General features: G+C 43.0%; 1 protein-coding gene across 1 annotated transcript in view; it reads left to right on the forward strand.

Annotated features, from left to right (window-relative positions):
* Positions 1 to 1697: 1697 nt before the first annotated feature.
* Positions 1698 to 19584, forward strand: part of LOC311041296 (insulin-like growth factor-binding protein 2-B) — a gene marked incomplete at both ends in the record, with an annotated part of 37463 nt that continues 19576 nt past the window's right edge. The window contains one exon of the mRNA XM_084086203.1: positions 1698 to 2061. Coding sequence (XP_083942329.1) covers positions 1698 to 2061 — 364 coding nt within the window. The remainder of the gene's footprint in view (positions 2062 to 19584) is intronic.

Here is a 19584-nt window from a genome sequence, read left to right on the forward strand (position 1 = left end):
CAGGGGACATGGACGGAGAGCAGGGGAAGTGACATGCAGCTAATGGTCCAGCCAGCTGGGAATCGAACCAGGGACTCACTGTCATGTATTATAGAGCCTATGTGGTATATCAGGTAACGCTTAGTTTTTTGTTGTCGTTTTTACAGGTGACCTGTTGAATTAAGAAAAGTGAAGAAATGTGAACAATACTGAACATTTACCCTTAATTTAACCACAGTATTATATGTACCTATTTATTTCCTATTATTTATTTTTAGAAAAGTGCATCCATGTGATGTTTTCTCCCACGCTTTTGACCCTTTGTTTGCCCTCTAATGGCTCATACGGTATTTGCTCACAAATGTTTGTCTAGAAGGGCCCCTGGGTTCAGCATTCGCTGACATCTGTCCAACGTCCAAACATGTCAACTAATATTATGTAGTGTGGAGTCTCTGCTGACCAGCAGACCAGCGATTAATGCCGTCAAGCTGAGGGGAACCTGTCTCACCCCCATGACCACTTGGGGTTTTGGTGGTGGTTCCTGCCCGCCCGGGCCTTGTGGCATAGTAGTGGAGTAGACTAGCCCCCCGCCCGCCGCAAAGAAAAGGCCTGAGTGCTAATTTGACGCTGAGAGTGCACAAATGGACCCGAGAGGGTCCATTTGTGCACTCTCAGCGTCAAATTAGCACTTGGGACTTTTACAGTGCCCATGTGAATAATTGGGCTACGTGGAGAATGGACAGCGACTTTGGCTCCAGTCCCGCGGCTTTAATAGAGTGCCAACCGACAAGGCAGCCGAACAAGGGAGCCGTGTTGCAGACACTCAACACTTAGAGAAATATTCCCCAGGAAATGTCTGATTTCTTTTTGCCCCCCCCCCACCCTTTATTTCTTTTTTGTTGCTTTGCTTAATTGCTCTTTCATAAGAGAGTGACTGACCCGGTGCCGTGTTTTCTTGCTGAGTCAGCTGTACGTCGTTCGTGTTTGGGTTACCTTTTGGCCTGGTAATGAAAAAATGCAAAAATGCAAAAAAAAACATTAAAGAACATAAACATTTTAATGGACAAAACATGATATAGCCATAATAGCCATAAGACACCCACCCTTGCTCCGTAACGTTCACACTCTATTGTAGCTCTGCTATTTTTGAAAAATCTTGAACATTTTGGCATATCTTTGAATGTATATCTTTTTTTTTTTTAAAGCAAACGTTTTGAACTCAAACCTTTGAGATGGGGCTCTGCGGTCCTTGACTTGAAAAGGTTTGAGAACCACTGGGTTATAAAGTGTCGACTCTGAGACTGGGAGGTCAGGGTTCCCATGGGTACTTACTTAGGCGTCCGAGGGGGGGGGGGTTAATGTGTAAGTCAGCAGTTATAATTGAGATTTTAGGCATAGGCACAATTCAAATACACACACACACGCGCGCACACGCACACGCACTCATGGTCACTGGTTGTGTCATAATATTTGAGAGTCAAAGGCGTGAGTGTTTTTGACATCCAGTGAGCCAGTAACATGACAGCAGATAGGACGTCCCTGTCAGCATTGATCGGAAGCTCTCACCTGTTTACCCACAGGCCACTGACTGGTAGAGGATCCTAACACACACAAACACACACACACACACACACACACACACACACACACTATCCTCCTCAATGGGTCGTCTCCATTCCTGCTAGGCACTATATAACAAACCGAAGTGGAACGCCAGAATGCTCATATACTTCACCATCGGGCTGCTGTTCGCGTACCTCGCCTTGCCCGGCGTCCTGCTTGAGGACTTGATCTTCCGATGCCCGGTTTGCACGCGCGAGCGCCAGAACGCCTGTCCCGAACCTGCCTGTCCCACCGGGATCGTGAGGGAGCCGGGCTGCGGCTGCTGCGGGGTGTGCGCCCGGCTGGAGGGGGAGCTGTGCGGGGTCTACACGCCCAGGTGCTCCACGGGGTTCAGGTGTTACCCCAACGCCAACGCTGACCTGCCCCTGCAGCAACTCATACAGGGCCTGGGGAGGTGCGCGCACAAAGTGGACATGGACGCCGCCGCGGCCGCCGGGAGTCAGGACAGCCAGGCAAACGGTGAGTTTAAAAAAAAACTACATATATCTGAAAAGTTGTCCTTTAAGGCTTTAGTGTGTGTGTGTGTGTGTGTGTGTGTGTGTGTGTGTGTAGCTATATATACAGTGGTATAAAGTAACTAAGTATATTTACTCTATATCTACTCAAGTACTGTACTCAAGTACAGTTTTGAGGTACTTTTACTTTACTTCAGTATTTTCAATTTTCAATACTTTTACTTCTACTCCACAACACCTCAGAGGCAAATGTTGTACTTTAACTCCACTACAATTAATTGAAAGCTTTAGTTACTAGTTACTTTACAGATATAAATTATTATATTTTAAAACATACATTAACCGCTTTAGCCCTATTCTATACATAGGCTATTTGAAAATAGCCGATCTACAAGCTCACAACGCGTCGCATCGCGCCGCGTTGTGAGCTTGTAGATCGGCTATTTTCCAACATTAGTACTTTTACTTTTGGTACTTTAAGTATATTTTGGTGCCAATACTTTTGTACTTTTACTCAATTTTGAACACAGGCCTTTTACTTGTAACAGAGTATTTCTACACCGTGGTATTGCTACTTTTACTTAAGTAAAATATCTGAGTACTTCTTCCACTATTGTGGGTATATATATGGATACACAGTCATACAAAAAATAGCAAAAATAGCAGATCAACAAGCTCACGATGCTTCCCGCCGTGATGTGTTGTTGAGCTCTCAGATATGCTATTTTTGCTTTCTTTCTGTTATTCCTGAACATGTTGAGAATAGGGACACCAGGTTGAAACTGGTTAACTATCAGGGGACTGCAATTTCTTGAAGTCATCAGCATTTTGAAAACCAAAGCATACCCAATCCAGCACGACAATGCCGTTCCTTTGGACACTGACTCAGTATTTCTGCCAGTCTTCAGATTTTCACTGCATCACTTCTTTTGTTTTTAGGAAAGCCACAGCTTACAGTAAAAATCAATCATGTTTTTGTCACAGTAACCACAGGGAAAAAAGCCCCAGATCAGTAGGGAGTGGGGGAAATTGTCAGGCCTCCCTCTCGCACATTATACTTATTGAGGACAAAGGGTCATTATTGATTCGTGAAAATGCATGTTGACATACGCAACATATTTGGCAGGCAGTGGCAGACCCACATCTGTGAGTGAAAACAAGCATTATCCCCTCGATGAACCCCCAGCCATGGTTCACAACCCACATACGCTCAGAGATTTCCTATAATTGCCAGTATTTGACTTTCATGGATTGATTGGAGTACCGGATCAAAACCATTTAATAAAAGGCATTAAAAAACCCATTGTTTTACTTGGCTGGTTATATAGTAAATCGTGCTTGCTCAATGTTTTTTTGAAAATACCATCCATTTTACAATACAATTTCCCTCTAATATAAAGCTTCACAGCTTGTCAAATCATCACCCCATTCGCCCATTCCGAAGGCCTGATTGGAGCGTGACAATAGCCAGAATTGTCAAACTGTGGATATAAAAAAATATATCCATCTATAAATTGCAGAAACCTCTGTGTGTCTGTCCTGGGCATAACTCGGGTGCCATTGGACCGATTGACTTCAAGGGTGTGCAAATGGCGAGAGGCAATTCGGTCAGACCAACGTTTTTTGAGAAATACAAAAACACGGATGTGGTCTGTGGAGGACGAACCAAATCTCTGTGTTTGGGGGGAGTCTAGGCATCGGCTTCCCTGAAGGGCCTGATCCGTCGGCTTTACGGATTGATGGAGCTTTGTCTCACATATGTGTCTCATAACGTTGCTGTCGGGCAGAAACCTCTTATCTCCATATTTGACCTTTTTGTGTTTTTTCGTAAATGAACGCCCTACTTGACCATCCTACAGCGCCACACAAAAGCATCAAAAGTAGCAGATCCACAACCTCGTAGCGCGGCGCGAAGCAACGCGGTTTGAGGTTTATCGATCTGCTACTTTTGCTATATTTGAATTTGAATCCTGAAAAGTCACAGTTTTGGACATAATAAGAGATGATAAGGTGGCATGTACAATAGAACACCATTTGCATATGGCCATGTGCATCATTAACATGACGTCAGCAGTTTCTCACGACATCAGGGATCCCGTAGCTCCATATTTAGTCGATCGGACGTATGATGGTGGGTATTGCACTGGGTGCTCTGAGAACGGGTACAACAAGTACAATGGGTATTGTATAGACGGGTGGGGAATGCATTCCCGACTTGCTTCGTTCTCGACTTGCAGATTTCCACAGTAGGCCCGTGCCTGTTTATTTATAACGATGGTAAAAGCTACACGTTGTATGTACCCCGTCTGAGCTTTTGATATCACAGGGCGATGACATCATCAGTGACATCAGCAAGTCTATATAACTGTCTGCCGGAACATTCTCCACACATTCGGGAATGTTACGTTTGTAATGTCCACCGTTCATCCGTAAGCCGATTTTAACATAGGATTTATTTGTTTTATTGTTATGGTCATTATAAGTGGTTTCCAGTTAAAAATAAGTAAAGCGTTTTACCAACAGTTTTTCAACATTAGTCCTCTTCAAAATCCTCATAACACTGTCTTTGTGACTTTGATTTATCTGCATACATTTTATGCAGGTACATTGTGAGCTGCTATAAACTCTCCTCCTCTGTTTGTAAAAACAGCTCAACTTTGGCATTCTCTGTCTTTCAAAATGAGAAAAAGGGCCTGGGAACAACGGAGACTGATGCTTGCAATTTAAAATCCTTCCAATCAACTAGTCTTGGATCTTTAGGACGGGCAGAACATCCTCATTATTTCCACTAGCCTGCTCCACTTGCAGTTGGATTGGAGCGTGGAACTTTCTGCCTATCAAGCTCTCGGTATTACTATTATTTTGTGAGAAATCAGTCAAATGTTCCCCTTCTCTCACAAAGCAATATTTGGTTGAAAAACAATATAAAAAGATGTGGGAAAATGGGAGAGGTAAGCGGTTCAGCCCCCTGCCCAGTGGTGTAAAGTAACTAAGTACATTTACTCAAGTACTGTACTTACGTACAATTTTGAGGTACTTTTACTTAACTGGAGTATTTCCAATTATCAGTACTTTTACTTCTACTCCACTACAATTATTTGAGAACTTACTTTGCAGATATAAATTATTATATTATTATAAAACATACATTTACCACTTTAGCCCTATTTTATACCTAGGCTATTTGAGAATAGCAGATCTACAAGCTCACAATGCGTCGCATCGCGACGCATTGTGAGCTCATTGTTAGATCTGAATTGTTAGATCTGCTATTTTCAAACATTTTAGTACTTTTACTTTTGGTACTTTAAGTACATTTTGATACCATTACTTTTGTACTTTTACTTTCCTATATTACTATACTATACTATATATATCCTATATTTTTAATTCCGGACTTTTACTTGTAACGGAGTACTTCTACATTGCAGTATCGATACTTTTACTTAAGTAAAACATTTGAGTACTTTTTCCACCACAGCCCCCCTGCCTATGATTGGATACACTGCAAACCTCTGGCTCGTGCCATTGTATCATTACGCGGTGATGTATGAATTCAGTCAATCAACCTTTCAACACTTTTCCTTTTCTTTTGAACTTTTGAACTATGTATCCAGGCAAGGTTTGGTTAGCGTGTGTGAGTTTTCCAACACCACACAGTACACACGCACACAAAAGATAGATTGTGTGCACGTCGGTACAGTTCACACAAAAATGTCACGGCATGATGCTTTGCACATCCGAGCGTTCATCAATCCACTATCAGAACATTATACTAAACCAGACTTAACGGTTTCTTTAGTTTCAGCCCTACAGGGCAGTGGTTTTCAACCTTTTTCATGCCAAGGACCCCTAAATTGATATACATTTGGCCGCGGACCCCCACCTGAGAATGTTTTGTGCCAGGGACCCCCAGAAGCAAAGATTTTAGTTAAAAATGTTTGCTTTAAAAATGTATATTCAAAGATATGCACAACATTGTTTTTCCCAAAAATAGCAGAGCTACAAGCTTGTAGCGTGGCCGCGCTATGAGCTTGTAGATCTGCTATTTTTGAATAGCCAAAGCTAAGTGGTTAAATGATTGTGACTCCATGTTAATTAATTTCACTGGGGACCCCCTGGTACCCAGCCAAGGACCACTGGTGGTCCCCGGACCACTGGTTGAGAACCACTGCTATAGGGCATACACTGTAGCAGTGGCGGCCATTCTGTGGTGCCACAGATAGAAAGCCCATACATTTTTTCCCATAGAAAATATCCAAAAATATTTATTTAAATTATTTTAAGCCTGGAACCAAGCCATGCAGCGTCCTGGTGAATCATGACCATAACACATTTGATTATGTGTAAACAAATATTTGAATATTGAATTATATTATATACTTACATTTAACAAATACCCTTGTTTGCATTTTTCAATTATTATTCTTTTTTTTACACATAATCAAATGTGTTATGGTCATGATTCACCCGGAGCCTGGATGGCTTAAAATCATTTATGTAAATACTTTTTAAAATATCTATGGGAAAAATGTATCTGTTTCCTATCTGTGGCACCACAAAATGGACGCCTCTGCTATGCCCTATATTCCCTCAGCCCTATACAGTATGTTCTCTCAGCCCTATGTTCCCTCAAAACTAACACTAACCCTAAACCTAACCCCTAACCCCAAGCCTAACTGAGGGAACATATAGGCATGACCCCCAACCGAAGGATATCTCATCTGTTAGCAAAAGGCTAAATTAGAAACAGACCATGTATTTAGGTAGCAATCTGCATTATAGATGTTGCTGATTGCTGTCTGGCCCAGTGCTCTCTCCATGTCACTGACAAACATTATTTAAAAATCACTGGCGGAAGTTTAGCTTGCCACACATGTGCATTAGGATACATTAGACCCCCCCCCCATACATGCAGAAGGAGCATATGTTTCCCCATTTGTGTCTCCTCATTATCTGCCCTATGTGCTTGTTGCAAAACATCTGACCCGATGTAATGCTTGTGTCAGCATTATAGGTTTTTACTGTAGCAATTAAGCCTTGATTTATACTCGGTCGCGCATCATGCCTCGCACTGCAAACATTAGATCTACAAGCTCGCTGCTACGGCGCAACACGACACGTTGTGAGCTTGTAGATTTAGTCTATTTTCTGTGTGAGGCACTAGCGCAGAACTAAGTATAAATCAGGCGTTATACTGTAGCTATTTTGGGCCTTTGACACGACTGTCAGTTCTGGATGCTCTCCATGGCTTTGTTCTTTATGAAAGATGAAACAGTGCAATTTGGCAGTTGATTCAAAGCGAGGATGAGAGGAGAGTGGGGGGAATGATAGCTTGTTAGCAGAGACTGGAGCAGAGGCCGTGGCAAATACACTCAGTGGCGTCTTTTATCGGGGGCATCCATCCAGTATCTGGCGAACTAAAGCAGAGCGGTCCCCAACGTTTTCCCCCACTTGAAAATCTCAAAAAAGTGTTCACGGCCTACCCAGCTGACCACGATTCGGCTGCCGTGTTAGATAAATGGTAAATGGTGCAGGGGTTTACATGTCGGCTTTCCGACATGTCGCCTTTCCGACGGTTACTAACCCTATACCTAACCCTAACCCTAACCGCACGCGGAAGCCACGTAGTCGGAGTAGTGGGATGTCGGAATGGAAGGCGGTTACCGGTGCAGGGTTGGTTAAACACACATTCATACACCGATGGCGGAGGAAACCATGCAAGGGTTCAGTGTCTTGTTCAAGGACACTTCAACACTAATTCTGGGAGAGCCCGGGATCGAACATCCGACTGTGAGCGTGTCTTTTTTAATGATCAATCAATACTGTAGATTGTGTTCAAGCTTCGATTTGAACCCGGGTCTCCATTATGGGAAACCAAGCATCTCTCATTCAAAGGGAAATCCCTCCTTCCCCCCAGCTGCCATTTTCTAAAGAATCTTGAAACAATTGAAACATTTTGGAATATTTTTGGAACTTTAACGCAAATTATCTTCTATGGGGGTCCATGGAACAAATACAAAATACTATGAATTTGAACGTTTTTAGAACCAATGTAGAGGATTCAATCCCCTTGTCTCTGCAGTGGTGGGCAGGAACTTCACCCCCTGTGCTACCAGAGCGCCCCCTAGAGACGGTATAGTTACTCTTTTGATGCAACTGGGAAGCTTAATATCCAAGTTGAACCAGATACTTACAAACATCTGGTCACAGGCTTCTTCTCTGATCTTTGGTCTACGCGACGTAAAGTTATTAATATAATTATTAACTGCCCTGCACCGTCTTACTCACTTTTAATTGTTCCCTTGCATCTCTCTCTCTCTCTCTCTCTCTCTCTCTCTCTCTCTCTCTCTCTCTCTCTCTCTCTCTCTCTCTCTCTCTGTGTGTGTGCGCCTCTAATTTCCCATGTTGTCAAGGTCTGGTAATTGCCTCGGTGCCCTGCAGGTGATCTTTTGCTCAGACTTGCCCCCTCCTACACTCCCACCCTCTCAGGTGCTTAATTACCATAAGGATACATACTGTAGGCGTGTGTGTGTGTGTGTGTGGGGGGGGGGGGTCTGTGAGGTGCGTGCACAGACACAAGACTATAGAGCGATCTTCATGTGGTAAGAGAAATGGCTTCGGGGCGGGAGCTGCGTGTTTGTGCCTGAGATCCACGTTAAAGGCTCCCCTCAGGTCTAAATGCTGGGGAACCCTCCCTGCTTAGCAGGCCTCCATTTTTTTTGGGCTTTTGTTTCAACAAGCCCACATGTGTTACGGTCTAACATCGTCAGATGAGAGTTAATGATCATTACACACGCCGGGACAGCAGTACACAAAGTCACGTCACATGAGAGACAGAGAGAGAGAGAGAGAGAGTCCTTCTGGCCTGGGTAATTGTGTTACCTGTTCAGGGCTCCAGCCTTTGTAATAATACATCCATTTTATACAGCGCTTTTCTAGATACTCAAAGTCTCTTTACAAAATAAAACAAACAAAAACTTTATTAAGAAATAACTACTTAAAACGTACGTTAATAACTACGTAAAATCTGGCGCCCTCAGAACGGTCGCAACCAGGTATTCCTAAACGTACAGTAACCTCAGGAAAACTATGCTTGAACCTACATTAACCTTATTCCTAAACGCAACCTCAGTAAAACTATGCCTTTATAAACCCTAACCTTATTTCTAACCTTAACCTCAGTATGGAGGGTGGTTTTAAACATTGCAAGTGTGGCGGAAGCTTTGATGTGAGCTGGGAGTGAGTTCTAAAGAAAGCCCTGTCACCCCGGGTTGGTCGTTTTGTCTTGGGGACGACGAGGAGGTTGGCATTACCAGACCTGAGGGAGCGGGAGGGGGCGTAGTAGTGAAGGAGGTCAGAAAGGTCGGGAGGTAGTTGGTAGTTGGTTGCACTGGTGCGGCTAACTTTTTCATATCATACGTAGGTGCACCAGCATATAGCGTTTAGATGCACCCACAAATACATACACACACACAGACAGACCTGATAAATTTAAGATGCACTGGTTCGACCAATTCAAAATGTAAGTTGCAGACAGTGGACAGATGTCTGGGTGCATGTGCGCGCGCCCTTAATGGGTGCACTCTGCATCCCTGCTGCTATTGGTGAGAGTAGTAGCCAGGGGCGCAGCCATGGGTGGGCCTGCCCACATAGAAAGCTGGCCCACCCAATCGATTTTGCAAAATAGAAAAAAATGTTCTTGTTTATCCCCAAAATGACTTGCTATCACAGGTTTTGTAGCAATATTTAGCATTTGTAGAAATATTAGGCCTTAAATATACTACTAATAAAATAAATGTAATAATAATTCATACACTGGCTATTAAAAACATTGCAGATATACAAGCTCACAAGTGCCGCGCTGCGAGCTTGCACATCTGCTAAAACATTTAACATAAATCTTCTCTTCCGGGGGTCCCTGGCACAAAACATTTTCAGATGGGGGTCCGCGGCCAAATATAGGCCTACATCAATTTGGGGGTCCTTGGCACCAAAACGTTTGAGAACCACTGTTCTAAAGATAATGAGCTGGAGCGTCAGCTGTACGGGAGGGCTTGGCAGGAATCAGCTGACTCTCAGCAGTGGGTGAGGCTAGCTTGAATGTCGTGTCCTGCCAGAACTAACGCTATGCTCTATTTGTTTGTGTTAACCACTTGAACTCTAGTGTCCCTATTCTGGGCATGTCATATAGGTCAACATATACAGTAAGCTCACTTTTTCGGCAAAGAGATTTTGTGTAGAGGAGGGAAAAGGAGGGGGCTAGGTAAAGACCTCTGGGGGACCCACCCACCCACCTCAACAAAGTACTGTATATAGTGGTTAATAGAAACTGCTACGTTTACTGGAAAAATGGAATCACTCATTATCTGCTTGTTTATCCCAGATTTGAACATTGAACTCCGCCGCACCAACGCTGTGACTTGAAGGGGGGGGCAAATAAGGCACATGTTGACTTTTGGGGAATATGAGTTACGATTCTGTCCCTATAGACATACAGTAACTTGAACGCCGCTGAGTTGGCTCAATCGGCACGGCGACTAGCTCGGCAAGTCCCTCCCATCGCTCAAGTCCGCTTGAGACGGAGTGCTTCCGTCGTTTTAACAGTTTTTTGGCGGACCGGCTTGGGTCTGAGAACTGGACTTCCGCGTTCCTGGAGTGCGGAAGTGCCCGGGAAGGCACCGTTTGACTGGAAGGGTAGGGTACCCCCTTCAAGTCACCGTCTGACGTTTGATCAATAATTCACAATATGACTTTTTGGGGTGAGACAGTGTTGGCCGCGCAAGTGCTGTGTGTGTGTGAAAAGTTTGTAGTAATGATTACTATCAGAATATATCGTTTTTTAACACTTATTTTAAACCTTTTGAGTCTCACCAGTGCAGACTTTAAAACAAAATGCCAGACGCCAAAGGAATATCACTTACCCTACCTTTAAGGGGAGTTATTTTCATCTCTCTTTGGAGAATTGCCAACCCACGCTGTGCTATTCTGTCAAGTCAAGACCAGATTTTCCTCCTTTCTTTTTTTTTTTAAGTAAAAAAAGTAAAACATTTTTACCTTTTGTATAGCACATTTCAACAACAAGGCAATGCAATGTGCTCTTGCACAAAACACCAAGCAAAGGAAACACAATTATACAATGACATTAGGATGCATAAAACAGAGTAAGTAAAAATAACAAATACAATTACAGTGCAGAAGAGAAGGGTCTTTAGTTGTGATTTAAAAGAAAAGAAATAAGAGTGGCAGCAGACCTGCAGTTTTCTGTAGTGTACAGTTTGACAAGGCAGACAATCCCCGATTTAAAAAAAAATCTTTTAAGGCAAGGCAAGGCAGCTTTATTTATACAGCACTTTTCATACACCAAGGCAATTCAAAGTGATTTACTGAATAAAAATACAATCAGAGTGCAACAATGCACTTTAAAAAGAAATGGAGAATATAATAGATTATCAAAATAAGATGAAGGAGCATAAAAATTATAAAAGATACTCCCACCTTTGATACAAAAATAATTTTGATACAAAAATAAAAATAGATAATTTATATCGTAAAATCAATGTTAGTTTAACTCTGAGAGTGTACAAATGGAACCAAATGGACCCTAACGGGTCCATTTGGTTCCATTTGTACACTCTCAGAGTTACAGACCCATAAGGGTCCATTTGGTTCCTAACTATCCATCATTTAGCTGGGGACCCCTTGGAACTCCCTCAAGGACCCATGGGGGTCCCCGGACCCCACTTTGAGAACCAATGACTTAGACCCACTGAGACTTCAGGCTCCAGAGTTACCTGGATGACGAGGTACTATTGACTGATTGATTGAATACTTTATTCACTAGATTGTTAACAGTAACAGGTTGTACTGTGAAAGGTTATGCTAGACGGACGCCACAAAAAGCACCCAGGGGTCTTGTTTCCTTTGTGGTACACTGTCCTCAATTCATCATGGCGTCGCTGTAAACATTTAGTCCAACGAGGTGTATCCTGTAGTGCTATTTTATACTTCCTGCACGGCAGATGGACTATTCAGTAAGATGATGTATTATTAGTCAAAGTAAACAGGCCTGCAGGCTGGTATTAATGGGAAAGTGCATACATAGTTAGTCATTGTCTCCGCCAGGCCGAAAGGCATGGCGAGAGTACCCGCTGTCCGTCCGTGTGTGTGTGTGTGTCCGTCTGTGTACAGCTAATCTCCGGCACCACTGGCCCGGTCGCTCCGAAACTGTGCACACACACTCCCTGGATGCCAATTCAGAACCTCTGGCCCACATTTTTCACATGGGCCTGTTATAGCGCCACCAGAGAGCCAATTTGTGCAAAACCCATTTACTCCCACAGATTTTATCCAAACGTCATGCAAATCGGTACACAGTATCTCTATAGTCATGTGATCAACACGGATCTGTCCGATTTTCCATATTCCATCCTCATTGGCTAAGGTTGGCTTCCAAAGTTTGCAGGATTGGTCCGTTTTGAACAAAATGCCTCAAATCATGAACGCAGCGTGCGATTCCTGTGAAATTTCACACGCACATTGCCACTAGGCCGAGGAAGAAATGGCACCCTTTTCACATTGGCCTGTTATAGCGCCACCAGCAGGTCTAATTTAGCAAAACACATTTGTGGAACAAAATGCCTCAAATCATGAATGCAGTGTCCGATTGCCGTGAAAGGCCTAAGAAGAAATGACACCCTTTTCAGGCCTAATATAGCGCCACCAGGAGGCCACAATAATGTACCTAACCTGGTGGAGACCAGAGCACTTTTTTTCTAGTTGTTTATTAATTTCACTTGGCCCGTTGAGAATAGTTATGTTAATACATGGGGGGGGGGGGCTCATATAGCACTACACCCCTGGGTGTATCAAGGTAACTCCACAGGGTTGTTAGTGAGTGAGCGTACGTAAGTGTATTGCTGCTGTACCTCCCACAGTACATTTTGGAGATTACATTAATCCCCAACTCTTCCCACCGGAGCAGCAACATAGTATTACAATCTGAGTACAGAACGCTCAGTCCATTGCCGCAGTTATTGTACACACCCCCCAGCATCCTGTGCTGCAGCAGAGAAAAAATACTACTGTTACTTCCAGGTTAACATCACTCAATGTATGTGTGATAGCAGAACTCTCATGAAATCAGAACCAATTTTAAACGATATCAGGCTTTTGAAGCCCCTTATGGGCCATACTGTGAGAGGCTAATTATTATATAGGTCTTTACTCTTGAATCGCCAAACGTACCCTTTTACTCTCTGTCTCTTATATTCTATAAACTCCAGCATGACCACACCACATTGACAATGGTTTCCCCTCCTCAGACTACAAAGTCTGTATCATTTGGCGAGCGCACAAGGCCACGCACAGTACAGTGGAGAGCGCAGCGAAGTTCAAGAGTTGAAAGGATCCCCTAGCTAGACAATACCTTCTTCATTATTCAGTTACTTTTGTCCCTCTGCCAGCCGTGAAGCCATTGAAGTGGTTCAGCCTTGAGAGAGAGGAGCCGTTTACGCGAGAGCATTGGTTTGAAGTAGGGCCACTTTCTTGGAAGTGCAAGGGGGAAGGCTTTTTGGGAGCGCTCTACTGTACATGATAACAGTGCACTGCAAATACATTAATGTGAAGCAACGCTGGAAAGACATTACTCATTCAGTGTTATGAGAGCGCTGTGAAAGCATTGCTCAATGGCAGTACCCCTTGCCAGCGCTTCAACAGCTTGGGACAGGTAGTTTCTATGGAGCTTGAAGACAGAATCAACAACACTGGATTGAGATGACAGCTGTTGGCTGAAGACGTGTGTTTTTTTTTCTTCTCTCTCTCCCCTGGAAAATGGCCTCTCATGTGTTCCTATAGCGTCTATAGAAAACTAGGTCATGAACACAACCACAGATCACGCCGTCTTAAAAAAAAAAAAAAAAAAGGATACCTTGACATTTTGAATTTTAATGCTGTACGAGTCTCCGCCGAGGACCAGTTTTCGCACAGTTTCGCATCTGTATTTGCACTTTAGCGTAAGTGGAAAACAGCTTGTTAACGTTGTCAGCGCGCCTTCCTTTAAGCCCTGCTATCAGTGTTCAATGGTGTTAACAAACCATGTTAACAAGGATGCTGGCAAGCCATTTTAGGAGAACATAAAATAGTGGAAACCTTTTTTCTCCTTCTTTTTTCTTTGGTTCCATGTGGTGAGAAGTGTTCCTCCATGAAGTTCTATATATTTAATTTCAGAATGTCAAGATACTGTATCACTTTAAAGGAATAGATCACCCAGAAATGAAAATGATGTCATTATCTATACTCACCCCCCGCATGCCAGTTGAATCACAGATAGTTTAAACCAGTGGTTCCCAAAGTGGGGTCCGAGGATCCCCAGGGGTCCTTGAAGGGGGGTTCCAGGGGTTTCACCAGCCAAATGTTGGACCAAATGGACCCTTATGTGTCTGTAACTATGAGAGCGTACAAATGGAACCAAATGGACCCGTACGCTCTCAGAGAATTAACACTGATGATACTACAGTGTAGATTGGGGGTGCCAGAGATCAAAATGGTATAAAATGGGGGTCCGTGGCCTAGTAGTGCATATCAAACTGGGGGTCCTTGAAATTTCAATGTTTGAGAAGTGCTATAGTTGTAAAAATATTCTATTATGGGGGTCCATGGCGAATCTCTTCAAATGGGGGTCAGCGGGCTATTATGTGTTAATTTGGGGGTCCTTAACATGAAAGACATAAGACCGGGAAGTCGGGAACGCATTGTGTCATTTTAAGATTTCTTTGGCTATAAAAAAATAGCAGATCTACAAGCACAGAGTGCAGCGCTACGAGCTTGTAGATCTGCTATTTATTTTTTAAATCATGAAAGTTTTTGCAAATCTTTTAATATATATATATATATATATATATATATATATATATATATATATATATATATATATATATATATATATATATATACACATTTTTAACTCAAATCTTTGCTTCTGGGGGTCCCTGGAACAAAATATTTTGAGGGAGGGGGGGGTACACGGACAAATTCATGTCATTTTGGGTGGTCCTTGATATGAAAAAGTTTGAGAACCACTGATATATTGCAACATACTGTAATAGCCAAAGTGTAAAATAATGGTCATAACTAAAAATCTAAAATGACACAGTTAATGCGTTCCTGGATTGAATAGCTTAAACTACTATTGGTCCAAAAAACGGCGCCCCTGAAACTGGACATGTGTCAGCTCTCCAATTGGTCCACTTTTTTTCCCCCCATCTACACAAAATCTCTTCGCCAAAGATAGCAGATCCACGAGCTCACAACACGTCACAATGCCACATGTTTTGGGAGAGTACAAATGTGTTCCATTTGATTACATTTGTACACTCTCAAAGTTACAAATGTATACATTATGTCCTCTGAAGTTGGAGTACGTTTTGTTTGTGATCCAACGTACTTGCGGGTCACGCTAAACACTCACATTTCAATGTTACAATGTGATGTAATTACAAGTCACTCACAGTGGTATATCTCCTGGAAATCTATTTGATGGCCTGATATTGTTTCAGTATAATTGACAAGCGCACAAGAACACCTACCTAATTCACGCACAAAGTTACACCTGCAGACACACACCTGCATTCTTACATGTGGATTAGTGTGTGTGTGCGTGTGTGCGTGTGTGTGTGTGTGTGTGTGTGTGTGTGTGTGTGTGTGTGTGTGTGTGTGTGTGTGTGTGTGTGTGTGTGTGTGTGTGTGTGTGTGTGTGTGTGTGTGTGTGTGTGTGTGTGTGTGTGTGTGTGTGTGTGTGTGTGCACACGCATGCACGTGCACACACACACACACACACACACACACACACACACACACACACACACACACACACACACACACACACACACACACACACACACACTCAGAGAGGCTCACAGACACTCAGAGACACTCACATGCGCACTCTCACAAGTCTCAGACTGTGTGTGTGTGTGTGTGTGTGTGTGTGTGTGTGTGTGTGTGTGTGTGTGTGTGTGTGTGTGTGTGTGTGTGTGTGTCACTGGGCGCCTCTCCCTCTCAGGAGTGATTTACAGCCTCTGAGATTCTGCTGCTGTTTGTTCTGGCCTAATTACAGATAAGACTTGGTGAAGCATAGTCGCATACGCACACACCCGCACACACACGACAACACAAAATTGCTATTTTTTTCAATGTTTGTAATTTTTTTTACCCTAACCCTGAAGCCAAAAACTTGTTGATCGACTATTCTCGGTGCCCAACACTGGCGTGCAGCTAAATATAAATCAGGCATATCTCTAACCGTAACCCCTAAACCTGACCTCTGAATGCCTACTACTAACCCCAACCTGAATATTTTCCTAATTGTAAGCATAACTCCCCAAAAGCCTTTATTTAAACCATAAAACAGGCATTTCTCTGGTGAGAAGCTGGAAAATGGCCTTCACAATGTCTGTTTTCAAAATTCCATTTGGGGACATTTTGTCCCTTGCAAGTATAGTAATAAAAGGCACACACACACACGTGCCACTGAAAATAGCTGAAAGAAACCGCAGAATAGCTGATCTACAAGCTCACAACAAGCTCATTGCGAGCTTGTAGATCTCGCCGCCCGACTAAGAAAAACATAAGGAAAACTCTTAACCTTAACCCCTAACACACTTCTGAATCTCTAATCCTAAACACAAATCCCAATCTGAAACTTTTGATAACCCAAAAAAGCCTAACCCCCCCAAAAAAATATTTCTAACCTCAAAACTACAATTTCTCTTGTGAAGAACAGGAAAATGGTCTTCACAACGTCTAGGTTATTTCTCAAATTCTACAATACTTGTGTGGACATTTGGTCCATAGTTAACGACAGAACTAACGGAATAACAAAAACTAAACATTTTCGTTAACTGAACTAAATAAAAACTAGAATAAAAAAAAATAAACGATAACTAACTGAAACTGTATTGTATGTTTACAAAACAAACTCAAACAAACTGAAATTATAGACAAAATGCCCGTAGTTTTCGTTTATTTATAACAGTTGAATACATTTTTAAATGCTATTGTTTTTTTTATGTTTTATTACACAATACTTACCTTTTCAATCCTGCACCTGACAAATAACCCAAAGTATAAAAAAGAACTAAAACTAATAGCATTTTCAAAAATAAAAACTGTTAAAAACTAGCAAATCTGCTCTAAAAAGTAAATTAGAATTAGAAAAGTAATATTCAAAACAAACTAAAACTAAACTAAAATGAAAAATCCCAAACTATTATAACCTTGGTCCTCACAAATATAGTAATGCAAGCACACACACACACACACACACACACACACACACACACACACACACACACACACACACACACACACACACACACACACACACACACACACACACACACACACACACACACACACACACACACACACAGAGAGAGCCTCTGGCAGGTATAGTATAGTTCAAGGAAATCCCTTACTCAGCAGGAACAGCAGCCCTCAGAAGTACTGCCTCCACATGCGTCTGCTCTCACCTCCCATGACTAGCAGTCGACGCTAATACGCTAAACACTTTTTTGTTTTCTGCTTTTTCCCCTCAGGAAATGCATCAGACCCTAGTCCCGGGTGTCCTTAAGCTCCCCCGTCATCACACCTAGGATGCAAAACACAGCCATTTAAAGATTTAAATTATTCTAAAGTGGATGGGAATTTGACTGCGTCCCCATCACAGTGATGACTATAAACACAGGCAGAAAGGAAAACTATAACTAGATGTTCCGATTTCCCTCTGAGCAATTTTTTAACCCATTCAATCCGGGAAAGCGCCTGTGTAATTTTTCTATTTTGAGCGTTGGCTGTTCAAAAATAGCAGATACACAAGCTTGTACATCTGCTATTTTTGAAAGTTTTTTGAAAAATCTTCGAAAGTGTGCCAACTGCTGATTTTAGAAGGCATTTTGTAGAATCAGCCTCAGGTCTTAATGGGTTAAATGCAATAATGATAAAGCGCCCTCCGCCAAGCAAAACTGAGCTCTCGTCTTTGGATAGGGACAGGACCGCCATGGCTGTGTATAGAACGATATCCTAAGTGGTGTGTGTGTGTGTGTGTGTGTGTGTGTGTGTGTGTGTGTGTGTGTGTGTGTGTGTGTGTGTGTGTGTGTGTGTGTGTGTGTGTGTGTGTGTGTGTGTGTGTGTGTGTGTGTGTGTGTGTGTGTGTGTGTGTGTGTGTGTGTGTGTGTGTGTGTGTGTGTGCTTTAGCAACCATGGGTCATTATGCTGTTGGTAGTTGTACCTGTCATTTATACTTACTGACCTAGTTTTACAGCCTAACATCTCATGTTCAAGAAGTGAAAAATCTGTTGCGCTTTTCTCTCAGTTGCCTGCATGTATTTAACCACTTAAGCCCCATATATTTTGTCGTGCGACAAATGGCGAGTGTCTGTCTGTCTGTCTGTTCGCCCGTCTGTCCGTCTGAATCCCAGACTTGTGGTCCGGTGCATACTGGTGGGCCGTGTGGATATTGCGATATTTAGCTCCCCAAATAATTGGCAAAACACTAAGATTTTATTGATTACTACTGTAGGCTGGCCTACTCGGGGACGATGCAAGTTGGAAATGTCAGAGTTCCCATTGTCAGAGTATCCGCTGTCTGTCTGTGTCCCTTGTATGCCCATATATGGAGTTCCATGTACAATACCCATTGTACCCATTGTCAGAGTACCCGTTGTATCCGTCTGTCTGTCTGACTGGGTCCCTTTTATGCCCGTTATGGAGATGTCTGTATCTGTCCGTCAGTGTCTCTTTTATGCCCATATATGGAGTTCCATGTCAGCCGTAAGATTGGCGGTTCTGGACAACCGGATCCCCACATAATGCGTGCCTATACTGTATATGGGTGTGTGTGCACGTGCATGCGTGTGCACACACACACACACACACACACACACACACACACACACACACACACACACACACACACACACACACACACACACACACACACACACACACACACACACACACACACACACACACACACACACACACACACACACACACACACACACACACTCAGAGAGGCTCACAGACACTCAGAGACACTCACATGCGCACTCTCACAAGTCTCAGACTGTGTGTGTGTGTGTGTGTGTGTGTGTGTGTGTGTGTGTGTGTGTGTGTGTGTGTGTGTGTGTGTGTGTGTGTGTGTCACTGGGCGCCTCTCCCTCTCAGGAGTGATTTACAGCCTCTGAGATTCTGCTGCTGTTTGTTCTGGCCTAATTACAGATAAGACTTGGTGAAGCATAGTCGCATACGCACACACCCGCACACACACGACAACACAAAATTGCTATTTTTTTCAATGTTTGTAATTTTTTTTACCCTAACCCTGAAGCCAAAAACTTGTTGATCGACTATTCTCGGTGCCCAACACTGGCGTGCAGCTAAATATAAATCAGGCATATCTCTAACCGTAACCCCTAAACCTGACCTCTGAATGCCTACTACTAACCCCAACCTGAATATTTTCCTA

The sequence above is a fragment of the Gymnoscopelus microlampas genome (genome assembly GCF_963454915.1).
Source record: "Gymnoscopelus microlampas genome assembly, contig: SCAFFOLD_114, whole genome shotgun sequence".
Lineage (NCBI taxonomy): Eukaryota > Metazoa > Chordata > Actinopteri > Myctophiformes > Myctophidae > Gymnoscopelus > Gymnoscopelus microlampas.